At 34.2% G+C, this 27,325-nt stretch overlaps 1 protein-coding gene across 3 annotated transcripts; it reads left to right on the forward strand.

Moving 5' to 3' along the window:
• The first annotated feature begins 5,776 nt into the window (after positions 1-5,776).
• On the forward strand, positions 5,777-27,205 carry LOC129001737 (uncharacterized). 3 transcript variants are annotated; one of them, XM_054429148.1, is made up of 5 exons: positions 5,777-5,870; positions 23,313-23,366; positions 23,628-23,773; positions 24,510-24,825; positions 25,155-27,205. In XM_054429148.1, the coding sequence occupies exons 3-5, from the start codon at positions 23,635-23,637 to the stop codon at positions 26,689-26,691; spliced, it is 1,992 nt and encodes a 663-aa protein (XP_054285123.1). In that variant the 5' UTR covers positions 5,777-5,870; positions 23,313-23,366; positions 23,628-23,634; the 3' UTR covers positions 26,692-27,205. The 3 variants fall into 3 exon arrangements, with proteins under 3 accessions (XP_054285123.1, XP_054285125.1, XP_054285124.1); XM_054429150.1 differs by having other exon boundaries at positions 24,543-24,825; XM_054429149.1 differs by lacking the exon at positions 5,777-5,870 and adding an exon at positions 12,592-12,760.
• The last annotated feature ends 120 nt before the right edge of the window (positions 27,206-27,325 follow it).

Here is a 27,325-nt window from a genome sequence, read left to right on the forward strand (position 1 = left end):
TATTTCAAGCATAGGCGTCCCCCTCGTGCCCCACAATTTTTGGAAATGTCTTTAATAAAAATACAAAATACCCCCGCCGCAACAAACCTGCAGACTAAGCAAACTTCCATTTGCCTTATTGGATTTACACTAAAATGCATGCTTAAAAATATCACATTCATTCTCTATTTAAGTAGAATTAGTTTAACGAGTACTTAGGTTTGCTGCAACAGGAAGGGTAAAACAGTGGTTTTTTGTTGTAAAAATCTGAATAGTTTAATAAAAAATTAATGTATTTTCCAAATTTGATCAAAATATGTTCATAAACAAGCAAACTACAACGGTTGACTTATTCTCCATTAGAATAACATGGGAATTTTAAATTTACAGTTTCTTAGAACTTTCTTTGTAGCCATTAGGCGCACAATAACGCTTCAATATACTAAATTATTTGTTTTTTTAACTCTACAAAATTGTTTGGAAAGAAAATTATGAAATTTTGTGTTTTAAGGGTAAAATTAGGAAAACCCTGTTTTTACCCCATAAACCTCCGTTCCCATAGTCCGATCAAGCTGGTTAGCGAACTAAATCAAATAAATGTATGTTTACACGTTCATAACAAATTTCATCGAAATGGGATCATTTTTGCTTGATTTAACGTGCTCAAAACCTCGTGAAATAATTAAAATTACAGTACTAAGAAAAGAAGACTGAAAAAGAAAATTTTCCATATAGGGATTAAGCTATTATCTTGGTGCTCAAGGTAAGACCTGGACCTGGGACCGATTTACTTTTTCGTTTTGAGGTCCCTAGAGACCAAAAACACCATCAGTTCAAATTCATATCTATATCTATATAAATAAAATTTGAGTTTTGTCTGTACATTGCTCAGAATCAAACTTTTAGGCTATTTTTATGTTTTATAGATTAAAGAAACCGAAACAAGTCTCATCTAAATTTCTGTCTGTCTTCCTGTCTGTCACGGCCCCAAGAGCCATTTTACGTGGCCTTCTCCTGAAAAACAAGAGTACCTATCAAGTTCCAAATCATTTTAATGTATTCACTGGATTGGCGAGATTGTCTTTAGCCATTAAAATATGGCGTCACTACTTTGTAAATAAAATGACGGATGTTTAAAAACCCAATTTTGTGCGATTTTTTGTAAAGTTTTCTCCCAATGTTCATCACATATTGATCTATGAAATAACGAACAGCTGTTCGAATCAAGACTATTTCTTCTAGATGTCACTGATATGTTTACATTGAATGTTGTTTACAAATACCGCAACCAATTCCGATCATGTTTTGAAAGCAAATCCAAACCAAGTAAGATTAAAAACGTTTTTCCCTACATAACGGATTTAATTAATCGCAAGTGCAATAATGGTATGGTAACCGTAAATGAAAATAAAGATTCTTTGTGTATAAAATTGTTCTTGATTTTTAATAACCGGGAAAAAGACCTTGAATCAGTGTTGTATATGACCGGAAACTTACATTTTTAAAATGAGCGTTTTCAGTCGAGACTCGGCACACGATCGACGGGCGTCTACATGTCCATAGTAAAAATAAAATTAGGCCTACCGTGTATTTATGTTTTATTCGTCATGCGTATAAGTGTACAGTTTGTGTTTGTGTTTCAAAAACTCAAGACGCACCTAATGGGGAAGCTCAAGACCTTATATTAGGACTGATGATGGCGATTTAATTTTGGCGAAATGCATCTCCTGTAATAGGATACATTAGAATTGACCGGCGGACACAAGTAATTTAACCTTTTATTGATTGTCATACCGATCCGAAACAACCATAAACAACAAAAAATGAAGTTATGTATAATAGTTTGGCCAGCATATCTGAAAATATGCAAACTAAAACTGCTGTTCTTTATATAAGAAGGTTTCAACTGAATACTATAAGATCCCCGTGCGTAGAACGGGTACACAGCTAGTTCTTTTTTTTTTTTTTTTTTTTTTAAAAAAAGAGGTTGGCGGCCTCTTTTAACCTTGCATTTGCCCGTCCACATAAACTAAGCGCCCGTGCGTGGATCGGTAACAGCAAAGCAAGGAGTGAGCCGGTACAGTACAAAGGTGAACTGTACTGATAAAATGTTATCGGCAGTGACCAGGATCCGAACCCACGACATCGCTGCCTTGGGCCCGAAGTCCGCGACGCTACCGATTGAGCCACCGACTCACTAGTGTATATATATATACTAGGTAAAACCCGTCGAAATCGACGGTTACTATCAAGGCTTACGTTAATTCATCTAACTGCGATAAATTGGGTGACATATACATATTTTGAGCATTTTTTAAAGAGTAATAAGTGTAAAAACGATAATTGTATTAATTGCGTTAGTTGCCAAATTTGGTTGATCATTCAATGATTAAAATATTTTCTATACTGTACGTCATCGGGCTTATTATTAGTATGTTATATGGTATCTCTTCCTTTGGAAGAAACTTTAAATAGTATTTAAATCGTATTGGTGGATCTTATAGTTAAACACTTCCGCGACTTCATGAGTGTTTGAGAAAAAATATCTGTTTGTTGAGAAGACACGTTCTAACATCAAAGGGAGGTATATATCCGTTACAGTGTAAGTTTGATTTTCCTTCGTCACGTCGTGTCAGTTCATATCGTACTTCTGTGCCAATGAATGAACCCTCTAGCATAGTTTTGAGAAATTGATTGTGGGGTTACTGTTGAAGGTGGAATTCCTTGACATGGGGGATGTCAGTTAGTTGTCTCAGCCTTATCAATAACATAAAGTTGTCAATATAATCTCTCTACGGAATGTTAGGTGTAGTGGAATACTTGAAGTGAAGTTGGCTTTTATTCTTGAACTGTTAGGGGCCTCCTAGTTCATATGATCTTGGCGGCTTCATTGGCAACAAATAATGCAAATGACATAGCAATGGGACATTTCCAAAAAGCAAAAATACTGTAAATTGGCTGTTACGTATATATTGACGTTTACATATTGTTAATCACCGTATCTTATAAAGGATTATCCGATCTAGTTTAAAAGGAATGTGACCTTTCTGTCATGATAGTAGCTGCTTAAATAGTATTTTCTCTTTGTATCATATTTTACAGCCAAAATGTTGTGTTATTTTCAATAACGTTACCAACCTGACCCCAAAACCCCGCCAAAGTCCGTAATATAGGCAGGTGCAAATAATTTGTCAAGATGGGTACCATTTTAGGCAAGGTTTCTATGTTTGGATTTTATTAGACACGATAAGAGCTGATATTTCTACATAAATATTTGATATGTGTAGAATAATATGATAAAATGTAGGCAAAAGTGGTGAAAGAGGCAGACACCAACCCGTACAATAGATATAAGATAGTTCAATAAGAAATGATTTAAGAATTGCTGTGATAAAAGGATTTTCCACTGATTTCATAATTGAACGTTATATTGCAAAACATGACATGATAAAGAAGAAAATCTATTTTAAAATAAAAAAATAACATTGCAAATACTTATTTGGTAGAATTCAGTAACTTATGTGTTGTTTGAAATACAATTTAATACCCCCGCCGCAGCAAACCTGCAGACTAAGCGAATTTCCATTTGCCTGATTGGATTTACACTAAAATGTCTCCTTAAAAATATCACATTTATTCCCTATTTAAATCAAATCAGTTTAACACATACTTAGGTTTGCTGCAACAGGGAGGGTTAAAGTGTTTTTTTATGTAAAATGTTAATAGTTAGTAAGAAATAAAAACATTTTCCAAATTTGGGCAAAATATGTTAATAAATAAGCAAACTACAACAGTTTACTTATCCTCCATAAGAATAACATGGGAATTTTAAATTTACAATTTTTTTGAATTTTCTCCGCAACCATTAGGCGCATTATAACGCTTCATTATACTACATTATTTGTTTTTTTAAGCTCTACAAAATAGTTTGGAAGAAATTGCAAAAATTTAAGTTTTTTGGGTCAAAAATGGGAAAAACCCATTTTTACCCCATAAAAGCCCCCATAAACCCCCGTTCCCATGGTCCGATCATGCTGGTTCGCGAACTCGTTCGAATAAACATAGGTTTACACGTTTGTACCAAATTTCATCAAAATCGGATCATTTTTGCTCGAGTTATCGCGCTAACGGACACATATATATATAAATATATATATATATAAATATATATATATATAAATATATATATATATATATGAATTTGAACGGATGCTATTTTTAGCCTCTAGGGACCTCAAAACGAAAAAAAAAATCGGTCCCGGGTCCAGGTCTTACCATGAGTACTACGGTAATAGCTTATTCCCTATATGGGAAATTCGCTAAAAATGAACAGCTGTTTCATTAAAAAGTATTATTCACATGGCCAAAATGTAAACAACTCTGTGGAGGGATCTTTAAAGGCTTCTGGGGCAGAGTCCTAAGGGATTTTGCTTAGTTTTTCTTTTGATAACTCATTTACAGACCCAGACCTTTCTTTGGACACATCTACCAAGTTTCTACGCCCAGCCGTTCTCTCAAATTAGTGGGGACAAAGTTTCCAGTTAAATATTTAGATTCCCCCATGTTAACCTTATGGGAGAAACTCCAACTTTGATGGCCTGTGGGACAAAGCCCGAGGATTTTTATTACAGGAATTGTTAAAAGGGGGCGTCTACACAATAAATACTTTATTTTGACACGTCGTTTGTAAAAATCGGTCCATTATTAACGGAGGAGTAGTGTTTTGTAGAAATCGCCTTCACGTATTATATATAAGGATATACAGTATATATTTATATATGTGTCCGATAGCGCGATAACTCGAGCAAAAATCATCCGATTTTGATGAAATTTGGTACAAAAATGTAAACCTACGTTTATTTAAACGAGTTTGAGAACCAGCATGATTGGACTATGGGAACAGGGGTTTATGGGGGGTGTTATGGGGTAAAAATTTGGTTTTCCCATTTTTTACCCTACAAACTTTAAATTTAGCAAATTCTTTCCAAACCATTTTGTAGAGCTTAAAAAACAAATAATTTAGTATGTTGAAGTGTTATTATGCGCCTAATGGTTAAGGAGAAAATTCCAAAAATCTATAAATTTAAAATTTCCATGTTATTCTTATGGAGAATAAGTAAACTGTTGTAGTTTGCTTGTTTATGAACATATTTTGATCAAATTTGGAAATTGCATTCATTTTAAATACTAAACTATTACATTAAACAAACACCTTTCTACCCTCCCTGTTGCAGCAAACCTAAGTACTCATTAAACTAATTCTATTTAAATAGGGATAAAATGTGAAATTTATAAGGAGACATTTAGTGTAAATCCAATAAGGCAAATGGAAATTCGATTAGTCTGTAGGTTTGCTGCGGCGGGGGTATTTGTAAAGTCTGTGGTATTTATTAATTAAATTTCCCTAACCAACCTGCACATGTTGGAACATGTCGGAGCAAACATGTTAAAGGACCCATCAAAGAGCAATTATCGCCTAGGTTATTTATAGTCTGACGTTACATACTACAACTACAAGCAGGCTTGACTGTCAACTACAATTTCAACCTCTTATTAATTTACACCTCTTTGTGCTAGATCATTTTACAATGTTCATTCTAAATTTTATACAACAAAACACTAACTCTTTGAATTCAATAATTCTTAAATAGATTTTTTACTGGTGCACGTAATAGGTGAAAACTGAAACATTTATTTATAATGGATATGATAGACAAGGGAGTTTAGTTTAATCAATGAGTTGTAGCCCTTGTGGTTGATAAGTGGAATGATAACAGGACCTTATCAAATCAGAACACAGGATGTTAAGTTTTAGAGTGGTCTTCTACAGAATGTTGTTTGTGGTGGGAATTTGGATTACAAACTGTGAGATTTACTTACAACACAAATAGGTGAGTAAAGTTTTTGTATTCTAAAAGATGATCAATTATCAATGATTGAGATGGGGACACCACCTAGGTGCGTATTTAAACCCAAATATGAGTGAAGGATGAGTGTAGAATGATGTGAGATGATCTGTGTAGCTTTGTTACTGACTAAGATCAGCTGTTGCATTAGTCAGGACCATTTACTAAAAGCCCAAAGATCAAGGACAGCTGGGTCCAGTTTCGAACAATCAAAAAGCTACACACTTTTCTCAGGATAAAACCGGTGCCTTTTTGATTGTTAGACGAGCACTATAACCACTCGGTGTACCAGTTATTGTTTTTCAGTTTTATGACTTTTATAAATGTCTAAAATAAGTGGCTCAACCTGACACTTATTAATGAACTTAAAAGTTTTAACCAACAGTAACCGTTAAAATTACACTTTATCTTTGGGGTATAACCATAGATAAAACATACTCCCTTGTGTTGGTTAGTCTATGGTATAACCTTTTGGATGAATACTTTTATATACAGTAGACTCCCTCTTATCCGGACTCCTCGGAACCGAGGCCAGTCCGGATAACGGGTTTTCCGGTTAAACTGACGTCCTCAAAAACTTGTTAAAACAGGCCGTTTAAATGCATACCGTACTGTATACAGTATTTGAATTGACGGTTCAGTACTGGCCGTCACACTGTTCTGTATGTCGTCTCCAGACTCGCGGGAGTGAGTGTGTTAAATTTAGGAGAGCATTGTATTTAGACACGTGATCACTGGTCTCAAATCTTTCCCACGAGAAAAGGTGTATCAGTACTGCCCACTTCCTTTCTGGTGTAGTCCGCGGTTAAACCGATGTGCTGATAAAAATTGTCCGGTTAAAGAGATGACATTTCTGCCGAGTTTTGTATGTTTAAAAGGTGTCTAGGTAAAGAGGGAGTCTACTGTATAATGAAAATGAACGTATGTTAGATTATATTTAGGAAAAGTTAACAATAAAAAAAGTTAAGTATAACAATAAAAAGGTAAACAAAAGAGTTGAAACACATGTTTATCATCAAATCATCTTAACTAGCACATTAGAAATACAGAAAATAGGGAAGAAAGATTGGATTAATACCGTTATACACAATTTAATACAAAATGAATAACCCAAAGGCAAATTTTAAGGCTAATGCACCATTAACTTTAGATACTCCAAATAGGCATGGCATTTATTTGAACCAAATATATCCCTACCATTGTCTTTGGATTCTGCAAGTACCTACCTAGTCATTGTTATATAGTCAAGTATTTTTTTTTATAAGTATACATGGTTGTACATGAATAGCGTCAAATAATTTAAAACTAATGCTTAAAACTATGATAAATCCATTTTCATTATTCATCTAAAATGGAAAATGTAATAGGACAGGTCCATTAAATATTCCTTGAGACAGTTAAGAAATGGGGTTTGTTTTGTTTTAATTTTCAAAGGAATAAATTTAAAGAATTCATGTTCTGCATTGAATCTTTTTTTTTAAGAGACTGAATTTATTTATGATTTCCAATTACAAAGTTATTTTTGTTACGTGTGTTGTAGTTATGATTGTTTTCTATTTTCTTTTTAATTGGTGGATTATTTTTTTTTGTTTTTTTTTACAAAATAATATCTTTGACTATCAATACAACAACAATATCAGTATCCAATAGTCAATGATAATATAGTCAAGAACATATAAACCATACACAGTGAGGATTCTTCCCAGACAGCACGTGAGCTTGGCCTAAACTTGGATTTTACATATTTCTGAATTGGTATGACAAACTTGGAGTTGGAATCCACTACAAATTTAAAACAGCTTTGGTTAGGAACTTTGGTTTGCTTCTGTATGTCAAAATTTGGTCTAGATTCGATTTTGAGGTAGCTCCATATAATATATATGACATATGGGGTTGCATATGGGAAGAATAGATCATTTTTACAACTTCAATACTGCATAGTTTTGACATTTTTTATCCCAAAAAGACAGGAGGTTATTTAATTTTAAAAAGTTTAGAATGTTGGTCCCAAAACAAGTAATACTGTCCAAAGTCAGACCAAGGAACCTTATTGTGTCTGTTATTTCAATTGGTTGGTTATTTACCTGAATATTAAGATTGGAATTGTTTTCGTTTTGTTTTGAATGTGACACATTTAGTTTTACTTTCATTTAATTTTATAATAAGAGAAACATATAACTCATTGACTTTCTGCAAAAAGGCATGTCATTTGTGTGAACTAGATTTACCACTGAGTATACTACAAGTAGACATCTCAAACATGAACCAGCATTGGCTTTGGATACTTTGAGTAGACATTAGACATCCCATTTACGTAAAACAGACAACAGATATCCTTCCTCCGCTCAATATTGCAAACAGACAACTTCTCCTAGTTACAATCTAACAAAAAACCACTAAGTGGTAACACTTCCCCCGCCAAGTCAGCAACCCAAAAAAGACAATAAATCACCACTTTTCCGCCAAGTAAAACAATGTAATGTATGTAAGTTTGGCAACTTGGCGGCAGACTTTTGCTTGTTTTTTTTTTCATTAAAGTTACGTTGGTGGATAATTTCACAAATCAACTTCTCTAATTAATTAGTCCAACTAAGTATAATAATTTCGAGGTAATCAGTAAATATAAAACCATCACTATTATGATTTTATGAAATGTGACACAAATAAGGTCAAATTTTGTAAAATAAGCTCTCATCTAGCAATGTACTATTGGGAGAGATACTTGCTCAATGAAACTAATTTTATGGTATTTTTTAAAGTGATCAAGCAAAAGTCTGCCGCCAAGTGGCCAAACTTACATACATTACATTGTTTTACTTGGCGGAAAAGTGGTGATTTATTGTCTTTTTTGGGTTGCTGACTTGGCGGGGGAAGTGTTACCACTTAGTGGTTTTTTGTTAGATTGTATTTATTTTTGTAGAAAATTAACAGTTAAAATAAAAATCCTCTTTTCTCTTATATATAGACCAGGGCACAACTACACATAAAATGCATTGGTGTTACATAAGTGTTCCGATAATTAAACCCGTATATCTAAAGACTAGTGTAAATTGAGCCCTTATTAGAGAAGTAAAAATGTAATCAAACAGATTAGGTTTGTTAGAAATAGCATAGGGCAAAACAAATATTGAAAAACTCATTTTTATCCTAAATTTACATATCACTTTTTACATTCACTTTTTTGCTTGTTTAACATACGTAGACGGATTTTCCCGATTGTTTTATTTGTTTTAGTGTATCAAAACATAAAACTAACCTTATTTAGTTAAATAAATTTTGGCAATATTATGAAGAAACAATGTTAAAACTAACCTTAGTACTAGTACTAAGTTTCAAGTTCCTAGGTTTCATATGTTTTGATAAGTAGTATTAAACTGTTAAAAATGACGAGCTGCTGTACCAGTGTACCATCGGTACACTGCATTTTTCAATGGAAAGTATCGGGGAATATCACTGCTCTAAGTAATTTTATATAGTAAGTAGCTCAAATCATTCGGTATACCTGAAAAAAATACTTTATAAAAGTTTTAAAATAATTTTTCAGCTGATCCTATGAATTTCTCTAACATTTTAAATTAATTGAGATTTAATCGCAACTGATCCTTCTTTTGTTTTGTTTTGATAATCCCATGTTATTTAAATGGGCCAAAATCGTACTTTGAGGGCTTGCCAAGGGTTTATGGGTCAACGCACCGACTTGTGACCCTCAAAAGGCACATCTACACGCTAAGGGCTTTCAAACAACATAAAAAACATTAAAATTGAGCCAGTGGTTTGGGCTGTAGGTCCGTCAACATTTAAGGAGAAGAAGGAGAACACGGAAAATTTGTGAATTTTCAAACTAGTTTTTCTTGGCTCAAACACAACCTTTTTTTAAATTCTTTTTTTTATTTTGCCAAGAATGATTGCCCCTATCCAGTGGATGAACAATTATTTTAATAGCTTTTGTTTCTTCAGAGCTATAGACGAGTAAAAAAGCCACTTTGTCACGTCATGTATATATACACTGCAGCAGCTGTGTACCGCTGGGGGACTTGGCGGGGCGGAACGCTGCCGCGTTCCACTTGTGACCCTCAAAAGGCACATCTACACGCTAAGGGCTTTCAAACAACATAAAAAACATTAAAATTGAGCCAGTGGTTTGGGCTGTAGGTCCGTCAACATTTAAGGAGAAGAAGGAGAACACGGAAAATTTGTGAATTTTCAAACTAGTTTTTCTTGGCTCAAACACAACCTTTTTTTAAATTATTTTTTTTATTTTGCCAAGAATGATTGCCCCTATCCAGTGGATGAACAATTATTTTAATAGCTTTTGTTTCTTCAGAGCTATAGACGAGTAAAAAAGCCACTTTGTCACGTCATGTATATATACACTGCAGCAGCTGTGTACCGCTGGGGGACTTGGCGGGGCGGAACGCTGCCGCGTTCCTTAATAAATTCCCAATAACACTAACATGGATAACTATGCAAACTACACGCATGTCAGCTGATCGGCAATAAAGTAAACAAAACAGGAATACCAAAAATATAAGGTTGTTTGTCATTAAAATGTGTCTCAGAGTACTTTAAATTTGGGTTGTGCGTTAAAAAACACCCTGTAGAGCATTCCCCTGTATCTGAGACTCTCAAAACTAAAAATAACCAACGAAACAATTAGATTAATGCATTTAATAAACCAATTTAAATGTAGGCCTACTAAAATATCAAGTTGCATAATTCATTGCACATTGATCTTAATTAATATGGACATTTCGAACTAAGTCTATGATACCTAGAGCATCGACTTTTATATAAATACTTGTATATATATGTCTCCTGATCGAACTTTTGCGCTCATCAGACGTTCTTTTGGAAGTCCGGATTTCAAAGCCATCCATTTCCAGGCCTGTGTTGAAAAATAGGTCATACATCGATCGAACGAGGTTCTAACGTTATATGGTTTTCATTCAAACCAAATCATCACTAATACAGGGTGTTTCCAAATTGTCTGGACATATTTTGTGGACTTGTTCCTTGGGCTAAGACAAACATAAAATGCCATAAGTATGATCTAAAATGCCTAGATTTCTGTTTATCGGTCTGTTTGTGATTTTTAAGAGTTTTATACCTTGAACATTTTTCGATATAGAAACTTCAAAATTGGTACAACTGTGTATTTTAGAAGGTGAAAAGAGCTTACAAAGTTTCGTTCCAATATCTCAAGCAGTTTCAATATGACGGCCATTTAAAGTCTTAAATGTCAATTTTCATAAAAACCGAATGTAGAAAAAAACTGATAACTCGGTTGTTTGTCATGCGATTTTAACAAACAAGGTCTCATTTGATTTGAATTTAAATTCTCTATCTTTTTGATTGGTAGAACAATTTCCTTAATATTTACGGTTAATAAACTCCCTAAGGTTAAACCATTAAAAACAGTTTAAACCATTATATAAATGTTTATGGTTAACGGGAAATTATTTTATTGTAACCACGTAAAATTTATTCAAACGCGATAACTTCAATTTGATTCTTGTTTCAACAAAACCATTTCTCGTGTATTTTTTCCTCGACGGTAATCAGGGTTTTCTTCTTAAATCCCCGTCTCAGAACTTTGAAACCCTGGAGAAAAGTTATAAGACCTAGATCAAAATATCAAAAAGGAATACAGAATACAGAAAGTTCAGCGAGTTTTGCGTGATAATGAACGACAAACAGACCTCATTTTAATATAATTAAGAATCAAAATTACAAACTAAAAAATTGCATTTTCGATATAAACTCAATATAGGCCTAACTATCTACAATGAGCACTGAAAAAGTTTAATTTAGGCTGATCAACTGGTAATAGTGCTAGCCTTCTGATCTGAATGATATTGGTTGCATCCCGAGCTGATTGTTTCTAGACCCTGTAGATGCCATATATCTTTAGGCTATAAATTAATTATGCTACCTAACAAAATTCATATGTTAGAATGTTGGATAGAAACAAAACACGGACATAATTTTGATCGTGCCATTGCGAAAGTTAAATGTGTCTGTAACATAGAAACACAACTAGGCCTACTACGAAATCCTAATGTAAACTATTCTTATGATTATTTTTCTCCTTCTTAAGTTTATTTATTTTTTAACCATCCTAATGATTATTTTATTTAGTAAATAAAAAAATATCAGACTCTATATATTTTAATCTAAAAATTTTCGGAGTTTAAAACTCAATAAAACAATAATCATATTTTACAAAAATAAATTATTTGGGTAGCAAAGTGCTTTTTGTGGCCGCCTTCAAAACTGTTATAGATCCGATCACGGGCGTGATTTATTCCAGCTCCAGATGCCATTAATGTGTCCTTAGGGTATCGCGCATAATTGATGTTTCTTTTTAAAAGGTTTAGTGATTCCATCGTCTTTTTACACACGTAAAAAATTCTTAAGATGTAGAAAATTACAAATTTTACCTCCTAAAAAATCCTCAAACCTATTAGTTGTAACTTTTTAACTTTTCATTGAAAATGATAAAATGGCAGAAAAAATATATACAAAAATGTGCAAATACATTTTCCTATAGTTTGTTCTGTTTATACGTGTTTTTGTGTCCATTCTGTTTTAAAAACGTAAAAAATTCAGTGCTAATCAATGCAACGGAAAATATGTTAAGCTTGTCTAGAATGCGCGCGCACCTAGGTTGCTATGGTAACCACATCGACCTCTGGAGCATCGTCAGATGGGATGTGACTTGCTAAGTATCCTGTAAACCTAAGTAGATTGTCAGAGCAAGTGTAAACGTCACCTGTGTACGCCGTCCTATTGAACATCGAGCCTTCATTGAACGTCATTGTTCAATCAGCGTGACTAGCGTTCAGACATTGAACATTTAAGGGATAAACTTAGAGGTGAGGATTTCAGAATTTACTATGCCAGTTTATTTCGTTTATTAACCTTCTTTTATTTCTCGAATTTTGGTGTTGTCCGGGAAAGATATTATAGGAAAGGATTATAGTTGTTACAATATAATATTTTGTGTTATCAGCATTATCTGTGAATTATTTGTAAGGAATACATTTTCTATATATAAAGACTAATACATGTCGTTCTTCTCTTTTCTTTTCTTTCGCTAGGACACTATTGGTGTTAGTACCAAACAAGTTTCTATCATTTGTTTGTCCTGCATTTGTCCATTAAATACTTGGAAATAATATGTCGACATTCTAAGCACAAACATTTATTTGTCAGTATCATCTAAAGTTAAATATTTTAGTATTACAATAATCTTTTAATATTGCAATTTAAAATAATATATTTTTTATAACAGTAAAAATTACATTATACGGTTTTGATAAACAATGTTATGCGGGGAAAACTTACTATGCCAATTTATCTATGACGATTTATTATTTGTGTTTTATCGACCAGAAAACTAGATTAAACAATTGGCAGAGATAACCTTTTTTAAATGTTCATAGTCGTAAAAGTAATGTTTGAAGTGTCAAATTGACACTTGCCGTTGCAATAAGTGTTGAAAGTGTAACACTTGCACTTGCAACAAAACGCCATAGCTAAGTTAACTATACTGCACTTAAGTTATATTAGCGATTATTATGGCTGTTTACTGAAGCTTTAGTTATAATATCTATACTACGTTATAACTATACTGTAGAAAAAGGAAAGATTGCACGTTTAGGAGTTATTTTTAATTTTTTAAGACTACTCCAGGGACAATTTTTTTAAACATCTTTTTGTTTGTACGTATTCACTTTAAGCTGGTAGTATATTTTAGTAAATAATCCCAAAATAAATGTAAGGATGTACGTATGGAAGAAAGTTAACGCGGAATTTAATTGAAGATGCACTCGATGACCCTGAGAGAAAACTCATACTTGTATATTGATTGTTTATTTGAAGTACAGGAATTGATAATGTAACCTGCATTGATTGTATCATAGGGAAGTTCGTGTGAAGTTGTACCTAGAATAATATACTATATCCACATATATGTGTGATGTAAAGACTCCTGATTTGGTGATCTGATAACCGGCCCGTCCCTTAAAAAGTAAGTCAAATGGCAATAGAGTGAACTGAAAATAAATTTGGCGATTTGTGTGGTTTGCAAACATTTTACCACGTGCGCTTTCCTAAAGATTTTAGTTTAATTTATTTAAAATTTTAGCGTTTTCATATTTGAACTATTAAATATTCAATTATATGTATACAGTGTGCGTAAATAGGTAATTTATTGTTATTTTACTGTTAAAAATAAATGAAAAATATTATATTTGATACAAATCGCACATTTTTAAATATGATATTTTTATTTTTAGAGAAGAAACGCCTTAGTTTTTGTATTAGGTGGAACAGAAACAAATAGGTGATTGTCGGGTTTACAGTCTGTCTACCTTTGTGCAAAGTTTCAGCCCACGCGGCTCAGTAGAATTTTTTGTCTACAAACACATAAACAAATTGAAACAAAAAAAAATACAGAAATCACATATTCCCCACAACATAAATAGATGGATTGACTTTATTCTTCAAACCCGATTCTAAGGGTTCGAAGTACTTTTGAACAGGTGATTATTTGTTTGTTGATAAACTATCCAAATCAACAACAAAATCAACTCTCTTCTCAAACTCATTGTCTCCGTCTCAGAATATGACAACTTGAAGTGATACTGATAGGATATTTTGATTACACAACTGCGCTGATATTCAGAGAATGAATATGTTAAAACGAAATTACGTCGATACATTAAGGATACACGCAAATTTCCTCCCTTAAGACTCAACTAAACGGTAATAATCGTAAACTTTATAAATTAGTCAGTAAAACACCCAAGATGAAATACAGTAGGCCTACTGCCTTATTTTTACCCTCCCCAATTCAGCAGGAAACATCTTGAAAGATGTGCAACTGTAGGCCTAAAACCTCTCATCATAGCACTAGAGCGAAAATCAGGCTTAGTGCTCCCTCCGATCGTAAAAGCGATAGTAGATTTTTCAACCAACTGTAGTTTTACCGAACCATTTTAATATCTCGCGAGCAATTTTAACTTATTTCTAAGTAATTAAATAATCATATAAGGCCAGAAGCGAGAGGCTCAAATTTCAAATTCGCATAATTTATTTTCACAATTAGTACAGTGCAATTCGTAACGTTAAATACAAGAATTTAATCTCATACAGCACGCCGCGGCGGTTAGGATAGGTTTTTGGTTAGCGTATTTCATATAAAGAACAACTTTTAATTGAAATAGAAACAAATGAAATGCAGTGATAACACATTAGCAGAAAAGGTCCAGATTTGCATTTTAAAGATTGATATATCAAATATTTGGAAAGGATTTAGAGATCGAGATGATCATGTTTTCTTTACTTGGCACAATAGATTATTAATGATGAACATATGAATCAATATATTATGCAACTATTCGACGAGTCATTGTTTGTAAACAATCGATTGATTATGCTGCTAGGCAAGGCGTAACGCCTTGATTGCTAGGTGCAATTGGAACCAAACAATAATCATAACCCTTCTCTTCAACCTCTTCGTGAATAAAAAACGGGTTTACACTAAAAAGTTGTTTCATATAGGCTATCAATTTTCCGTGTTCATAAGACGAAGTAAACTATTAAAAAACTGCCACTCACTGATATGTTTAGGCAGCTTGGCATTCTCAAAGATATTGATAAATAATGAGATGGTATGTGCTATTGTGCACGTAACTCTGCCCTTCATAAGTAATCGCAATAATCAGACTAATTGTCTTATTGTCGAGCTTTTTGCAAAAAATAATTATATGTTAAACTGTTTGTACAAAATGCCACAGAGAAACTCCCATGGTATAAACAACTCGATCATAAATCATCTATACTATTATAAAAAAGAGGTGGTGTCTGTGTGTGTGTATGGGAAAAGTAAACGCGAAAACTACTGGTCGGATCGGGCTGAAATTTGGCATGATGATAGCTCACATTCCCGATTAACATATAGGCATATTTTTATCCCAAAAATCCTTTCGGGCTCCGCCCCAGTGGCTCTGGAGTTTCCCATGTTAACCTTATGAGAAATGCAGGGGTGCCCATCCCCCCCTAGACTCATGACGCACCCCCCCCCCCCCCAATCGAGCAACAACCCCCCCCCATAAAGGATTTACACAACAAATGAGAAACATTATTCCCCCGCCCAGCACTATTTGTAAAACTATAAAAGAAGTTTTATAATTTTTTTGTAGATATTTAAAATTCGAACCCAGTTAATCAATATAAATAAAGTTATTGTTTTGTCTGTACGTTGCTCAGAATTATACATATTTTGGGTTATTTTTACGTTTTATACATTGAAAAAGTTGAAACATGTCTTGTCTCAATTTATGTCCGTCTGTCACGGCCCAGAAGACATTTAGGCCTACTCTAAAGAAAACTAGAGTATTGATTATGAAAGAAAAAGAAATTAATTAATAAAATAATATTTTTTATTTCCCATTAATTATATACATATAAGTACTGTACATTGTTTTTTTCTTTACTTAAATATAATACAGCAAACATTACTAACTAGATAACCCAATACAAATTATATACTGTAGAAATAAAGCGAACAAAAGTGTAAAAAAAAACAAATACCTTCTATAACAAAGGGAAAAGTCTACATAGGCAGGTCTGTGTTTAGACTCGAGTTGCGAAGAGGTTAATTTAGATGGGAGGTAAAAAATGTATAGGAAAAAAATTAATTCGTATAATTTAAACATTTTTTATATTTTTCTTGCTTGAAACTTAATTTTTAGTGTTCTGGAATTAAATTGACGATAAAAAACTCTTTGTGTGATTCTAATGGTTCTAATGATTTTAAAGGTTTAATCGTATTTACAGGATTGGCGAGAGTGTCCTTATAGCCATTAAAATATAGCCTCACTATTTTGGAAATAAAATAACGGACGACCAAAAACCTAATTTTGTGTGATTTTTCTAGTTTATTTTCTCCATGTTTACTACATACGTCATTTATGAAATATTAATAATCTGTTAAGAGAAGACGTCATATAAGAAATTATGAACAGCTGTTTTGATAAAGATTCCTTTTTCTAGATGTCACTGATATGTTTACATAAATGTTGTTTACGAATGCTGTGTAGGCCCTAACCATTTCCATATCACGTTTGTAACCATTTCCGATCACGTTTGTAAGCAAATGCAAAACCAAGTGAGATTAATAACCGTGTGGCTTTGGCTTACATAACGGGTTTGATTGATCACTGGGACTAATATGTAAGTGTAAATTAAATTAAATAACTAGCCAACATCCAGGTTGGGAACCGGAGATTCTGTGTTTCAAGTTGTACTTGAATTTTGATTACCGGGAAAAGACCGTGAATCAGTGTTGTACAGGACTGGAAAACTTATCTTTCAATATAAATAAAATTACAGTTTTATAATAAGTCACCTCAATTTAATTTAAGGAATTTTTTATCGCCAGAATATCCATAGGGAGCGTTCGTAACCTCTGCTTAACAAATTGTCAGCGTCTTTCTCTTGATATAACGATCCCCTCTCCCTCCCTTTGGAAACATCACAGCTCCTTTGATGAAAATGAAATCGAAACAACGCTTGCGCCAACAATCGTCTGCTCCGTTTTACACTTCTGTCTGCTGTACACGCTATGTTACAACAGATTTCAGATACAACAGCTGGGGAAGGATGACGATATAATGCTTAGTAAACTGTGATTGAGTGATTAGTAACCATGGTAACTTTAGTAAGGCTGTGATTGGGCAATGAGTAGGCCTAAATATGGTGACTTGTTGAATTTGCGTATGAATTGAAGAGAAACCTATTAAAGAACAGAAGAACAAAGCAAAAGAATAACAAGATTGTTCTCGTTACATTATTTTTAAGAGTGTTTTAATTAGGTATCTCTAAATATAAATTTACACTTTTTTATTACTTATCTATAAATTCATATGCTGTGATACAGCACCTATCGGTAGCCTACCTGTCTATCATGAGCAGTTGAGTTAGAGTTAGCTATAATTTTAAACGTTGCCGTTTGTACAACTGAACCAAGATAAATGATTTGAAATTTACAATAAAATTGTTATTGCGCAATAATAATGATTGTGCAATATTGAATTTCGTTTATAAGAATGCAAATTGTGACGTTAATGGATGTTTACAGCGTTTTAATGGGTTTGTCATCATTCTGTTTTTATACTATATTGGATTAACCGTATTTTTCATTACTCCCCCTCCCTATTAACTCAGGTAATCGAGTATCTACACAATAGTGTAAAGCATTGTAGCCTATGCTACTTGATTGTAAACGAGCTTTATGTCAACAAAGCGTTCTGTGCCAAGTCGCGGTGTAGCTGGACGTGTCTGTACCACGCGTTATCTTTTATCTATCACAGCAGTTGAGCTATTCCGTGCGCTCCCTCTTAAGATTTCACGTCATGCGAATCTTGAATAATAACTTTCTACATGAATCCTAAACTATCCTAAAATCCTATTTTAACTAAATAAATTTAATAATATAACTATTGTCATTAATTAATCTACTTTCTATCTGGCGACTTCGTGTACTATATTTTGGATTGTCGTCACGTTGAACACTGTTGCAATCAGCTTTAGCCACCCCCCCCCAATTTGAAATTTGGAGCCCCCCCCAAGAATTTCAATGACGCAGTCTGCGTCACAGCTCCCCCTTGTGGGCACCCCTGAGAAATGAAATTATTGAATCTTAACAGCTGTTTCAATTAAACAAGTTGGTTCTGTTCTGTGATGTTCAATAGCATTAAAGTTACAAGGATTACCAACAGGGTGCAGCACTAGCACTATTATTTCTTTTACATTTATGACAACAGCAAAAGGTGAGTGAGCGTAGCGAACGAACTTCAACCTGGAGGCGAGTGAGCGTAGTGAACGAGCTAACCTGAAGGCAAGTGAGCGTAGCGAACGAGCTAACCTGAAGGAAAGTGAGCGCAGCGAACGAGCTCCAACCTAAAGGTGAGTGAGCGTAGCGAACAAACTTCAAAAAGAACCTAAATTTCTTAAACCATGTCCTCACTCATAACTGCTATAAGCATTTGATACTTATATGCCAACCCCGTACGAAGGACGGGTACTCTGCTAGTTATAGCATAAAATCCACCGGTATGGATCATAAACATAAACAAATGACGTTTTTGGCCCGAAAATAAACATTATTTAACATTGCTTAAATGGAACTGCCAAAACATATGTTCAATGATATTAGTATAGGATTCGGGCCAACAACGTCATTTGTTTATGTTTATGACCCATACCGGTATTTTTCTAGTAATCGTGATAAAAACTCATAAACCTTTGCAAAACCCATTTCAACATTTTACACATGTGTTTATTTTTGTTTATGTACATATGGCTTGTGTTCATTTCTTAAACTTTGAATCACACTTGATTTGATTAATCAATACTTACTATTAATATATAGGATTTGTTTGACTAACTTAAATTGTTTTTTTTTTTCAATTCAAAAGGGCAAACTTATTTTATAAAATTAGAAGATCACTTTGAAGCCGATATTGATGATTATCACGAAATAGGTAAGGCGTGAAACTCAGAAAACATAACTGAAGAATTTACTACATAAGTTACCTAACCTCAAAATCGAAAAGTGAAGCTTGACATTAACATTGGATACTATAAGAAATCAAGACTTCTTCATTTTTGCAAAATACGAAGTTATTTGTCCAGTAAAGCTCAAACGCTGATGTATAGCGCTTGTGTTAATTATTTTTCTCTTATTCTTCGAGTGCTATCGTGTGAATGTGAATATAGTTTTCACAGAGGATACGCGTCCGGTAACCAGACGTGGATTAGGCGTCCGGTAACCAGACGTGGATTAGGCGTCCGGTAGGGGGTCCCGGAACGCCATTACCACAATGATACGATGTTCAGCCATCACTGTTCGTGGTGTAGTGGATAGAGTGCTCGGCTGATAAGCGAGAGGTCCCCGGTTCGAAACCCATCAGTATCTTTAACTTTTTGTCACAGATTTTGCTTTGAATGTAATTTCTTCTTAACTGTACATCTTTTGTTAGAATTTTCGGCATTTATAATTTTATGTTATGAAGAGAATTGAACCTTCATTTGATTTTTTCACTATCAGCAAGTTTGGTTGGTTAGGTTAGGTTATGACAGTAACTGCCGGACGCCTAATCCACATCCGGTTACCGGTCGCGTATCCTCTGCGTATAGTTTTCCCCTCTACTCTAGAATTCTAGAGTAGCTTTTACAGTGCGTTTTCGTCTTTGGCCTCGATACACCCAATCCAGTAGAACCAGTTAGTTTACAAGTAGATTGTTTTTGGTCAAACTAAAGTTTAAATCATAATAATAGTGAGTGGTATATGGGAGGTATTGGTCCATTCAAGCGTTTATTTGAATAAAAATGCCAACACACCACTAAACTGGCTTCAATTTATCCACAAAGATCAATTTAACAGGGACTATTTTTTTTTAGAGCTTGATGCATTAGTATAGGAATGAAGTTTAAAACCACTCAATGAAATCGTTGGCTTGCTATTTCCTGCAGAATCTTAACTGCATTATATAAAAATTAATCATGTAATTAAATGAGCATCTTGACTCAAAAATCACATTTTAGGATTACTGTTTTAAATCAGTGAATTGTATTCATACATGGTAGATTCCCATTGATCCTAAAGACACTCCTCGACGGAGAGCCCAACGGATTCCGCCCGGCGGAAACGTCGTGCATAAAAGAGGCCTAAAGAATAAGGTGTCTTTCCGTGCATTTGAAATTTTTACCGCCGGTCGATTCGCACGCACCCACCGCGGGCCGAATTTTCGCCGCTCAGCTAGGACGGGCCTTACAACAGAAAGATTGATCTAACTTATTGTAGAATGAAACTCTTGAATTAAATCCGGTTTCTTTAATCAAATGCTCCGATTTGAGTTCAAGTGGATGTGTTGAGTAAATATGGTTAATTTCTAGGACTTATTCTTGTTTCAGCGAATTTCCCATACAGGGAACAAGATATTTTTATTTGAATAACAGTTTTTCATTCTTGGTGAGGATTTTGCTCTTTTCTTCATCCATTTTTTTCCCGATTTTCATCAGTCAATTATTTTCGTTATGTAGCCATACAAAATAATGTATCTTTAGACATTTAAAAATGTTAAGCCAATCTTGGTCCTAGCATTACAAAAAAAATAGTTTTGCTCTCTTCTTTTAGGGTTAGGTACCATAACCCTTTTTCTGTGGGGAATGACTCCCAAATATATTTTATTTTTACATAATGTAGGTAGCCTATTTTTGTATTTCTATAAGTTACAGAAATGACATAGAATAACGAAACCTTCAACTTAAAAGTTAAAATATTCGGTTACCCAGTTTAACAAAAGAGATGTTGAAATCCGCATTACAATTCATTATGCTGACATAGATCTACATTTCAAGAGAAGATGATTTAACCCAGCATTTTAGATTAAATATTTGAATATTTACTCTATTAGTAAATGCCCCATATAGGGTATAATCTATCAGCTTAGGTCTCATGGTAAGACAGACCCGGGACCAATTTACTTTTTTTGTTTTGATGTCCCCAGAGGCCAAAAACACCATCATGTCAAATTAATTTATATAAGTTAGCACATTTTTTATGAAAAAAACTGTACATGAAAAATTTATATGCTATTTTATGGACAATAAATTAACTATTGCTTGTTTACGAATATATTTTGATCAAATTTATCAAATTTGTTTATTTCAACTAAGCTATTAAAAACACACTTTATTCCTTTATTTCTAAAGTAGCAAACCTAATTAGGCATACTAATTAAAATAAATGTTAAACCTAGGCATATTTTAAATAGAAAATAATGTGACAATAGGAATATTTTAGCAAAAATCCAACCAGGTAAATGGAAGTTCCCCTAGTTGGTAGTTTTGCTGCAGCAGGGGGATATTTGAAGTTTTTGTAATGTTCTAATGTTATAGGAACCGTAAATATAAGATTGTGTATGTAAAGGGTATGCCAGTAAGAACACCCGATTTCAGGAGCATCTTATTCTTATCTGTATTTCAATAGGAATTCACAAATTATCAGCGATGTTATCAATATTAGGTCCCATTTGTAGTCATGGATTGCTAAACGAATCAACACGTGGTCATAGTTGAATTTTGCACTAAAGTATGGGGTACCTATGTTTTGCAAAAACGGTGCGGAAGCTGCACACTATTTTCGGCCAGGACGATGCACCAAATGAGTCATCTGACTGACAGAAGATTGATTTCTAAGTTTGTGAACATTAAAAAAAAAACCCTAAAAGACTAGTGCGCAGTCTGGCAGGTCGCTCCCTTGAAAATATTTGAAGCTGTACATGATAGTGCAGAGGACAATGCAAGAACATAGATTCGTCGTCGTAGTCAGCAGTTAGGCCTATCTCGGAGCACAGTACAAAGAATTTTGGTAAAAAGCCTTCACATGTTCCCATACAAAATTCAACTCACACAAAAGATCAAGCCAAGAGATCCCGTAAAAGGGCTTGAATTTGTAAAATGGGTGGTTGGAAATCAAGATGAAAATTACATGTTTTCAAAAACTTTGCTGTTCAGTGGTGAAGCACACTTTCATCTAAACGGTTATGTAAATAAGCAAAACTGTAGAATTTGGGAAACTGGAAATCCTCGACTCATCACAGAAAACCCTCGCAGAAAACCATACGATCTATCCTCCGCGTGTTACAGTTTGGTGTGGGTTTTGGGCAAATGGAGTCATTGATCCAAACTTTTTTGAAAACGAGGATGAAAACGCTTTGACTGTAAATGGTGAACGTTACAGGGAAATGATACGAGAGTTTCTCTGGCCTGAGCTTGAGGAGGTGGACCTGGAAAATATGTGGTTTCAACAGGACGGTGCAACATGCCATACAGGTCGAGATTCAATTAATCCGCTGCAAGAACGATTCTTAGCACGTGTAATTTCAAAACATGGTGATCGTAACTGTCCAGCAAAGATCATGTGATTTAACACCGTGTGACTACTTTCTTTTGGGATATTTAAAGACGTTTGTTTACGCCAATAATCCTCAAACAATCCAAGACCTGAAGGAGGAAATTATTCGTGCCATTAATGGAATTCAACAGGAAGTGTGTGAAAAAGTGATGGGAAACTTTATCAAGAGATGTCGGGCTTGTCAGCAGGCTGCAGGTGGGCACTTACAAGACATAATATGCCATTACTAATCAAAGATACTATGCTTTTAGATTCATGTTTCATATTGTAAATTTAGCGTGAAAATATAAGTTTGTTAACATTTAAAATCTGGCGTTCTTATTGGGACACCCTTTAGTAAAATTGCTTGAATTTATACAGATTTGATTCATTTTGCAACACTTTTACTAATCATTTATCTATCTGTTTCAATTTTTATCATCTATTTTATTTTCTAGGTGACAGCAGAATCCATGAGTTCCATAATTTGTCTGTTAAACGGTAGAGAATAGGTAAGTTAACATTTAAATTAGTAAACTTACAAATGTTAAGAGATATTTTAGATGTAACAATACTTTAACAGTCATCTGAGCCTTTTGACACTCATCTTCAATTCTTTCTTGGGATCAAATGTGGTTTTTGCCATGGTAATATACAGTATTCCATCTAAAAGCCAAGTCATCCTAGTCCTCCTACTCATGTTCGTCTTAAAATACACTTGTTTATTTCAGTATAAAAAAAAATAGTGATTAAATTATGAATGACTGTTGCAGTGGTCATATGCCATTGAAGAAGGCTACATATTCGAGGCCTGGTGTGCGTATATATCTCTTCATTGGCTGTGTGATAGTATGGGCCGCGCTGGAACTGACCATAGAAAGATCAGACGATTCTCTGTTTATTCCTCAGACAAGCAGAGGTAAATGGAGAGTTTGGACGATGACTCTTTTCCACTTCTTACTGAATATGATTCTATTCAATTTATTCTATTTACGTGCTATGATTCTAAGCAACTTCTTACTGGCTTTGATTGCAATCAACTACTTTCTGGCTTTGACTCTATTCCACAATTCACTTTGAAACTATCCATTACTACTTTGTAAATATCCGAATAAACATTCTGTGATCAAAATTTTAGTTGTACAATAAAAATAATGCGTATAGTATCAAATGATGGAGATGAGTTTATTTTCAAATAATAATTCAGTGAAAATTCAACAAAATGTTTTCAGTTTATTTAGCTAATATAATTGCTAACGAATATCATTTATCTCTTCTATGAGCTATTTATGTTGATCAATAAATGTGCTTAACAGTTTGTCGTTTGTCAATAGTTGCATGGTTCACTTAATAAGTCATGTTATGAGATGTTAGGATGAATACAAAAATCATAATATTTTATCAATTAGGATAAATACATGCGATAAGGTAAATTTGTTTCATCATTGTAGCATGTAAATGATCAAGAATTACATCAAATTCAACTAAACCCAAGAATCACAACCTTAAATTGTTCCAACAGGAGTGGAAGTATCAAACACCATCCAGTAAAAAGTTAAATTACTTGTCCACAAAGAATGTCACTTATGCATGATGTGAGCACGATGCCCCATCTAGATTGTAGTTTTGGTGTTTCAACACAAACGTTTTTACAGATCATGTCACAGATGGAACCACATTTTATTCAGGATTTCTCGTCAACACGAATGGCTGCAGGATTCCTGACCTTGACCCGATGGACATCTCGGTGCGCAAGTTCGTCTACGACGAGCCAGTGCTCAACTGTTCTGCACAGTACGGTCCTGCGCTGGTCCTGTCTAACCTGACGGCTGTGTACATCAACACGTCTGCACTTTCCTACTACAACGTGACAGTAGGGCAGATCAGCTGTTGCTACAGGCCGTTTTGGCGGGAGGAAGTGAAATTCAACCCGTCCGGAGAGTATCCTTCCAATGTTGACTCAACCGTGAGGTAAGGATTCATCTATGGTGTCTCATAATACTGAACTAAGGATACTGTTGTAGATTTATCATCAATAGGAATATGCTGTAGATGTATAACTCTTTTATGGATTATGAAGGGAAAATAGTCATCACACATGGGTTAGGACCAGCTAGATACTAATGGAGTATATGATTAGGGAGGAGGGAGCAGGTGGCAGATTTGATCTATCTTGCTTGGCTTTGATTAAAGTACTAAATCATGATTATAATTAACTATGCAAGTTTTCATAAAACTTCCCCTAATCGAACCTGAGCCAAACTGTCCATGTTGTTAACGAGTTTTACTATCTGTTGCAGATTTGCAGACAATTGTGTGCCGTTCCTCAGATCTGCTACAATACACAACAAGTATGTGAAGGTGGAGTGTTCCGTAGGAAATGACACGGTATACAAAGACTATTATGCATTTTTTCCAAAAGACTTATCATCAAACACCACACAACCACAACACTCAACTAACTCTGAAGAAGCTGTAAGTGTTTTAGTTTTTGGGGTGGATGCAGTCTCGCGTCTAAACCTTTATCGTCAAATGCCAAAGACTCTTAAGTTCTTAAAGAAAACACTTAATGCTGTGGAAATGCTAGGATATAATAAGGTAGAGGATAATACATTTCCTAATTTGATACCGGTTTTAACAGGCCTCACTACAGAGGAATTGAAACAAAAATGCTGGCCAAAGACCCATTATGTTTTTGATGACTGCAACTTCATCTGGAACAACTTTAGTGATTTAGGGTTCAAAACTGCATTTGGTGAAGATGCTTCATGGATGGGAATATTTAACTATGTTAAAAGAGGATTCCGAAAACAGCCAACTGATTATTACATGAGAGTTCTAAATAAAGTAGCCGAAGACGATATTGGTTTTGAAAAAAGATTGAATGCAAACCTCTGCATCGGTCCTAGAAAGAGTTTGGAGACCTTGATTGACTACGCTTCAAAATTTTCAATCACTATGAAAGACGTTTTAACATTCTCTTTTTTTTGGGGAACAAGTTTATCCCACGATTACTTAAACTTGCCAAAGTACGGCGACGAGGACCACAAAGTATTTTTTGAGAGTTTGTACAATCACGGTATCTTCAACAACACAATCTTAGTATTCTTGAGTGACCATGGCATCAGGTGGGGAGGAATACGAGGAACTTATCAAGGATATTTAGAAGAGAGGTTGCCATTCCTGTTTATAGTTTACCCAGACTGGTTCAGAAGCAAGTATACGACAGCTGTTAGCAATTTGAAGAGAAACGCTAAAAAATTAACAACACCTTTTGATCTGCATGAACTCTTGAAAGATCTGACAAATCTGAAACAACTTGAGAAGGAAACACTGAAGAAAAGATCTGAAGCTTTACAGAATGCTCAAACACTCCCAAGAGGTATCAGCATGTTCCTGCCTGTTCCCGGGGACCGCACTTGCCCCGACGCAGGGATAGTTGACCACTGGTGCACTTGTCACCAAAGTAAGGATATTTCTACTAACAACACCTTGGTAAGACAAGCTTCCGCCTATTTGGTGAAGCACATTAATTATTTGCTCCATGATTTTACTCAGTGTGTGGAATTGACACTGAAGAAGATCATGCACGCAAGAGAAGAAAAGTCAATTTCTCACAGTTCCTTTGAAACTTCTGACAAAGGACTTACTGACCTGAGCATTACAATTCAAACTACTCCAGGGAATGGACTATTTGAGTCGACAGTGAGACACGATGGGAACCAAAACAGCTTTAGTGTTGTAGGAACAATCAGCAGGATAAACTTATATGGGGACCAAAGTAAGTGTATGCCCAACTACAAGCTGCGACTATATTGTTATTGCAACCACGAGTAATATATCTACTGGCTGGTGTTTTATATTGAATTCACAAACCTAGATGAATTTTTTTCCCCCTGGTATGATCAGTTATTACAAACCAATATGGACATGAAAACATGCAGAATAGTTTTAACAACAAGTAACTGAATAGCATTACGTACTTGCTCAAACACCTGGACTAAAATTCAAAATTCACATTATAGAGAAATATGTTAGTCAATTAATTTTTTGCATTTTGATTCATTATTAGGGTTAAAAATATTTGTACTTATTGATATGAGTTTTACACAAAATAATTAGGTTTAGTTGGATGGTAAGCAAATGCGCTGATAAATGTTTAAATGTGCCAAAGATGTTAAAATGTAGATTGTACTAAAAGTTTGTTACCAATAATTTTCTAAGAAAGTTGAATGATATTGTAAAAATATTTATAGTGCCAATAATACAATTGTTCTCAAATTTAAGGTGTTAATAGCTGTATCCCACATTGACTGCAAATTTTAGTTGTATTATTTTTATTCCTTTTGAAGAGCAGCAGTATTTTATTTGTGTTTCCCTTGAAATATAATCAAGTCTTTTTATATACATGTAATTTCTTTTCAATCATATCAGTAATGAAGCTATGAAGTTATGAAAGTGTCGATGACAG

Source organism: Macrosteles quadrilineatus, unplaced genomic scaffold, assembly GCF_028750875.1.
Source record: "Macrosteles quadrilineatus isolate MER2022 unplaced genomic scaffold, UCM_ALF_1.0 Scaffold_8__2_contigs__length_117827958, whole genome shotgun sequence".
NCBI lineage: Eukaryota > Metazoa > Arthropoda > Insecta > Hemiptera > Cicadellidae > Macrosteles > Macrosteles quadrilineatus.

Bases quoted from the DNA above. Each gene is read 5' to 3' on its own strand.
- LOC129001737 (XM_054429148.1), top strand. From the start codon at position 23,635: ATGCCATTGAAGAAGGCTACATATTCGAGGCCTGGTGTGCGTATATAT. The intron at 23,774-24,509 runs GTAAATGGAGAG...ACGTTTTTACAG, and splicing joins TATTCCTCAGACAAGCAGAG to ATCATGTCACAGATGGAACC. The intron at 24,826-25,154 runs GTAAGGATTCAT...TATCTGTTGCAG, and splicing joins AATGTTGACTCAACCGTGAG to ATTTGCAGACAATTGTGTGC.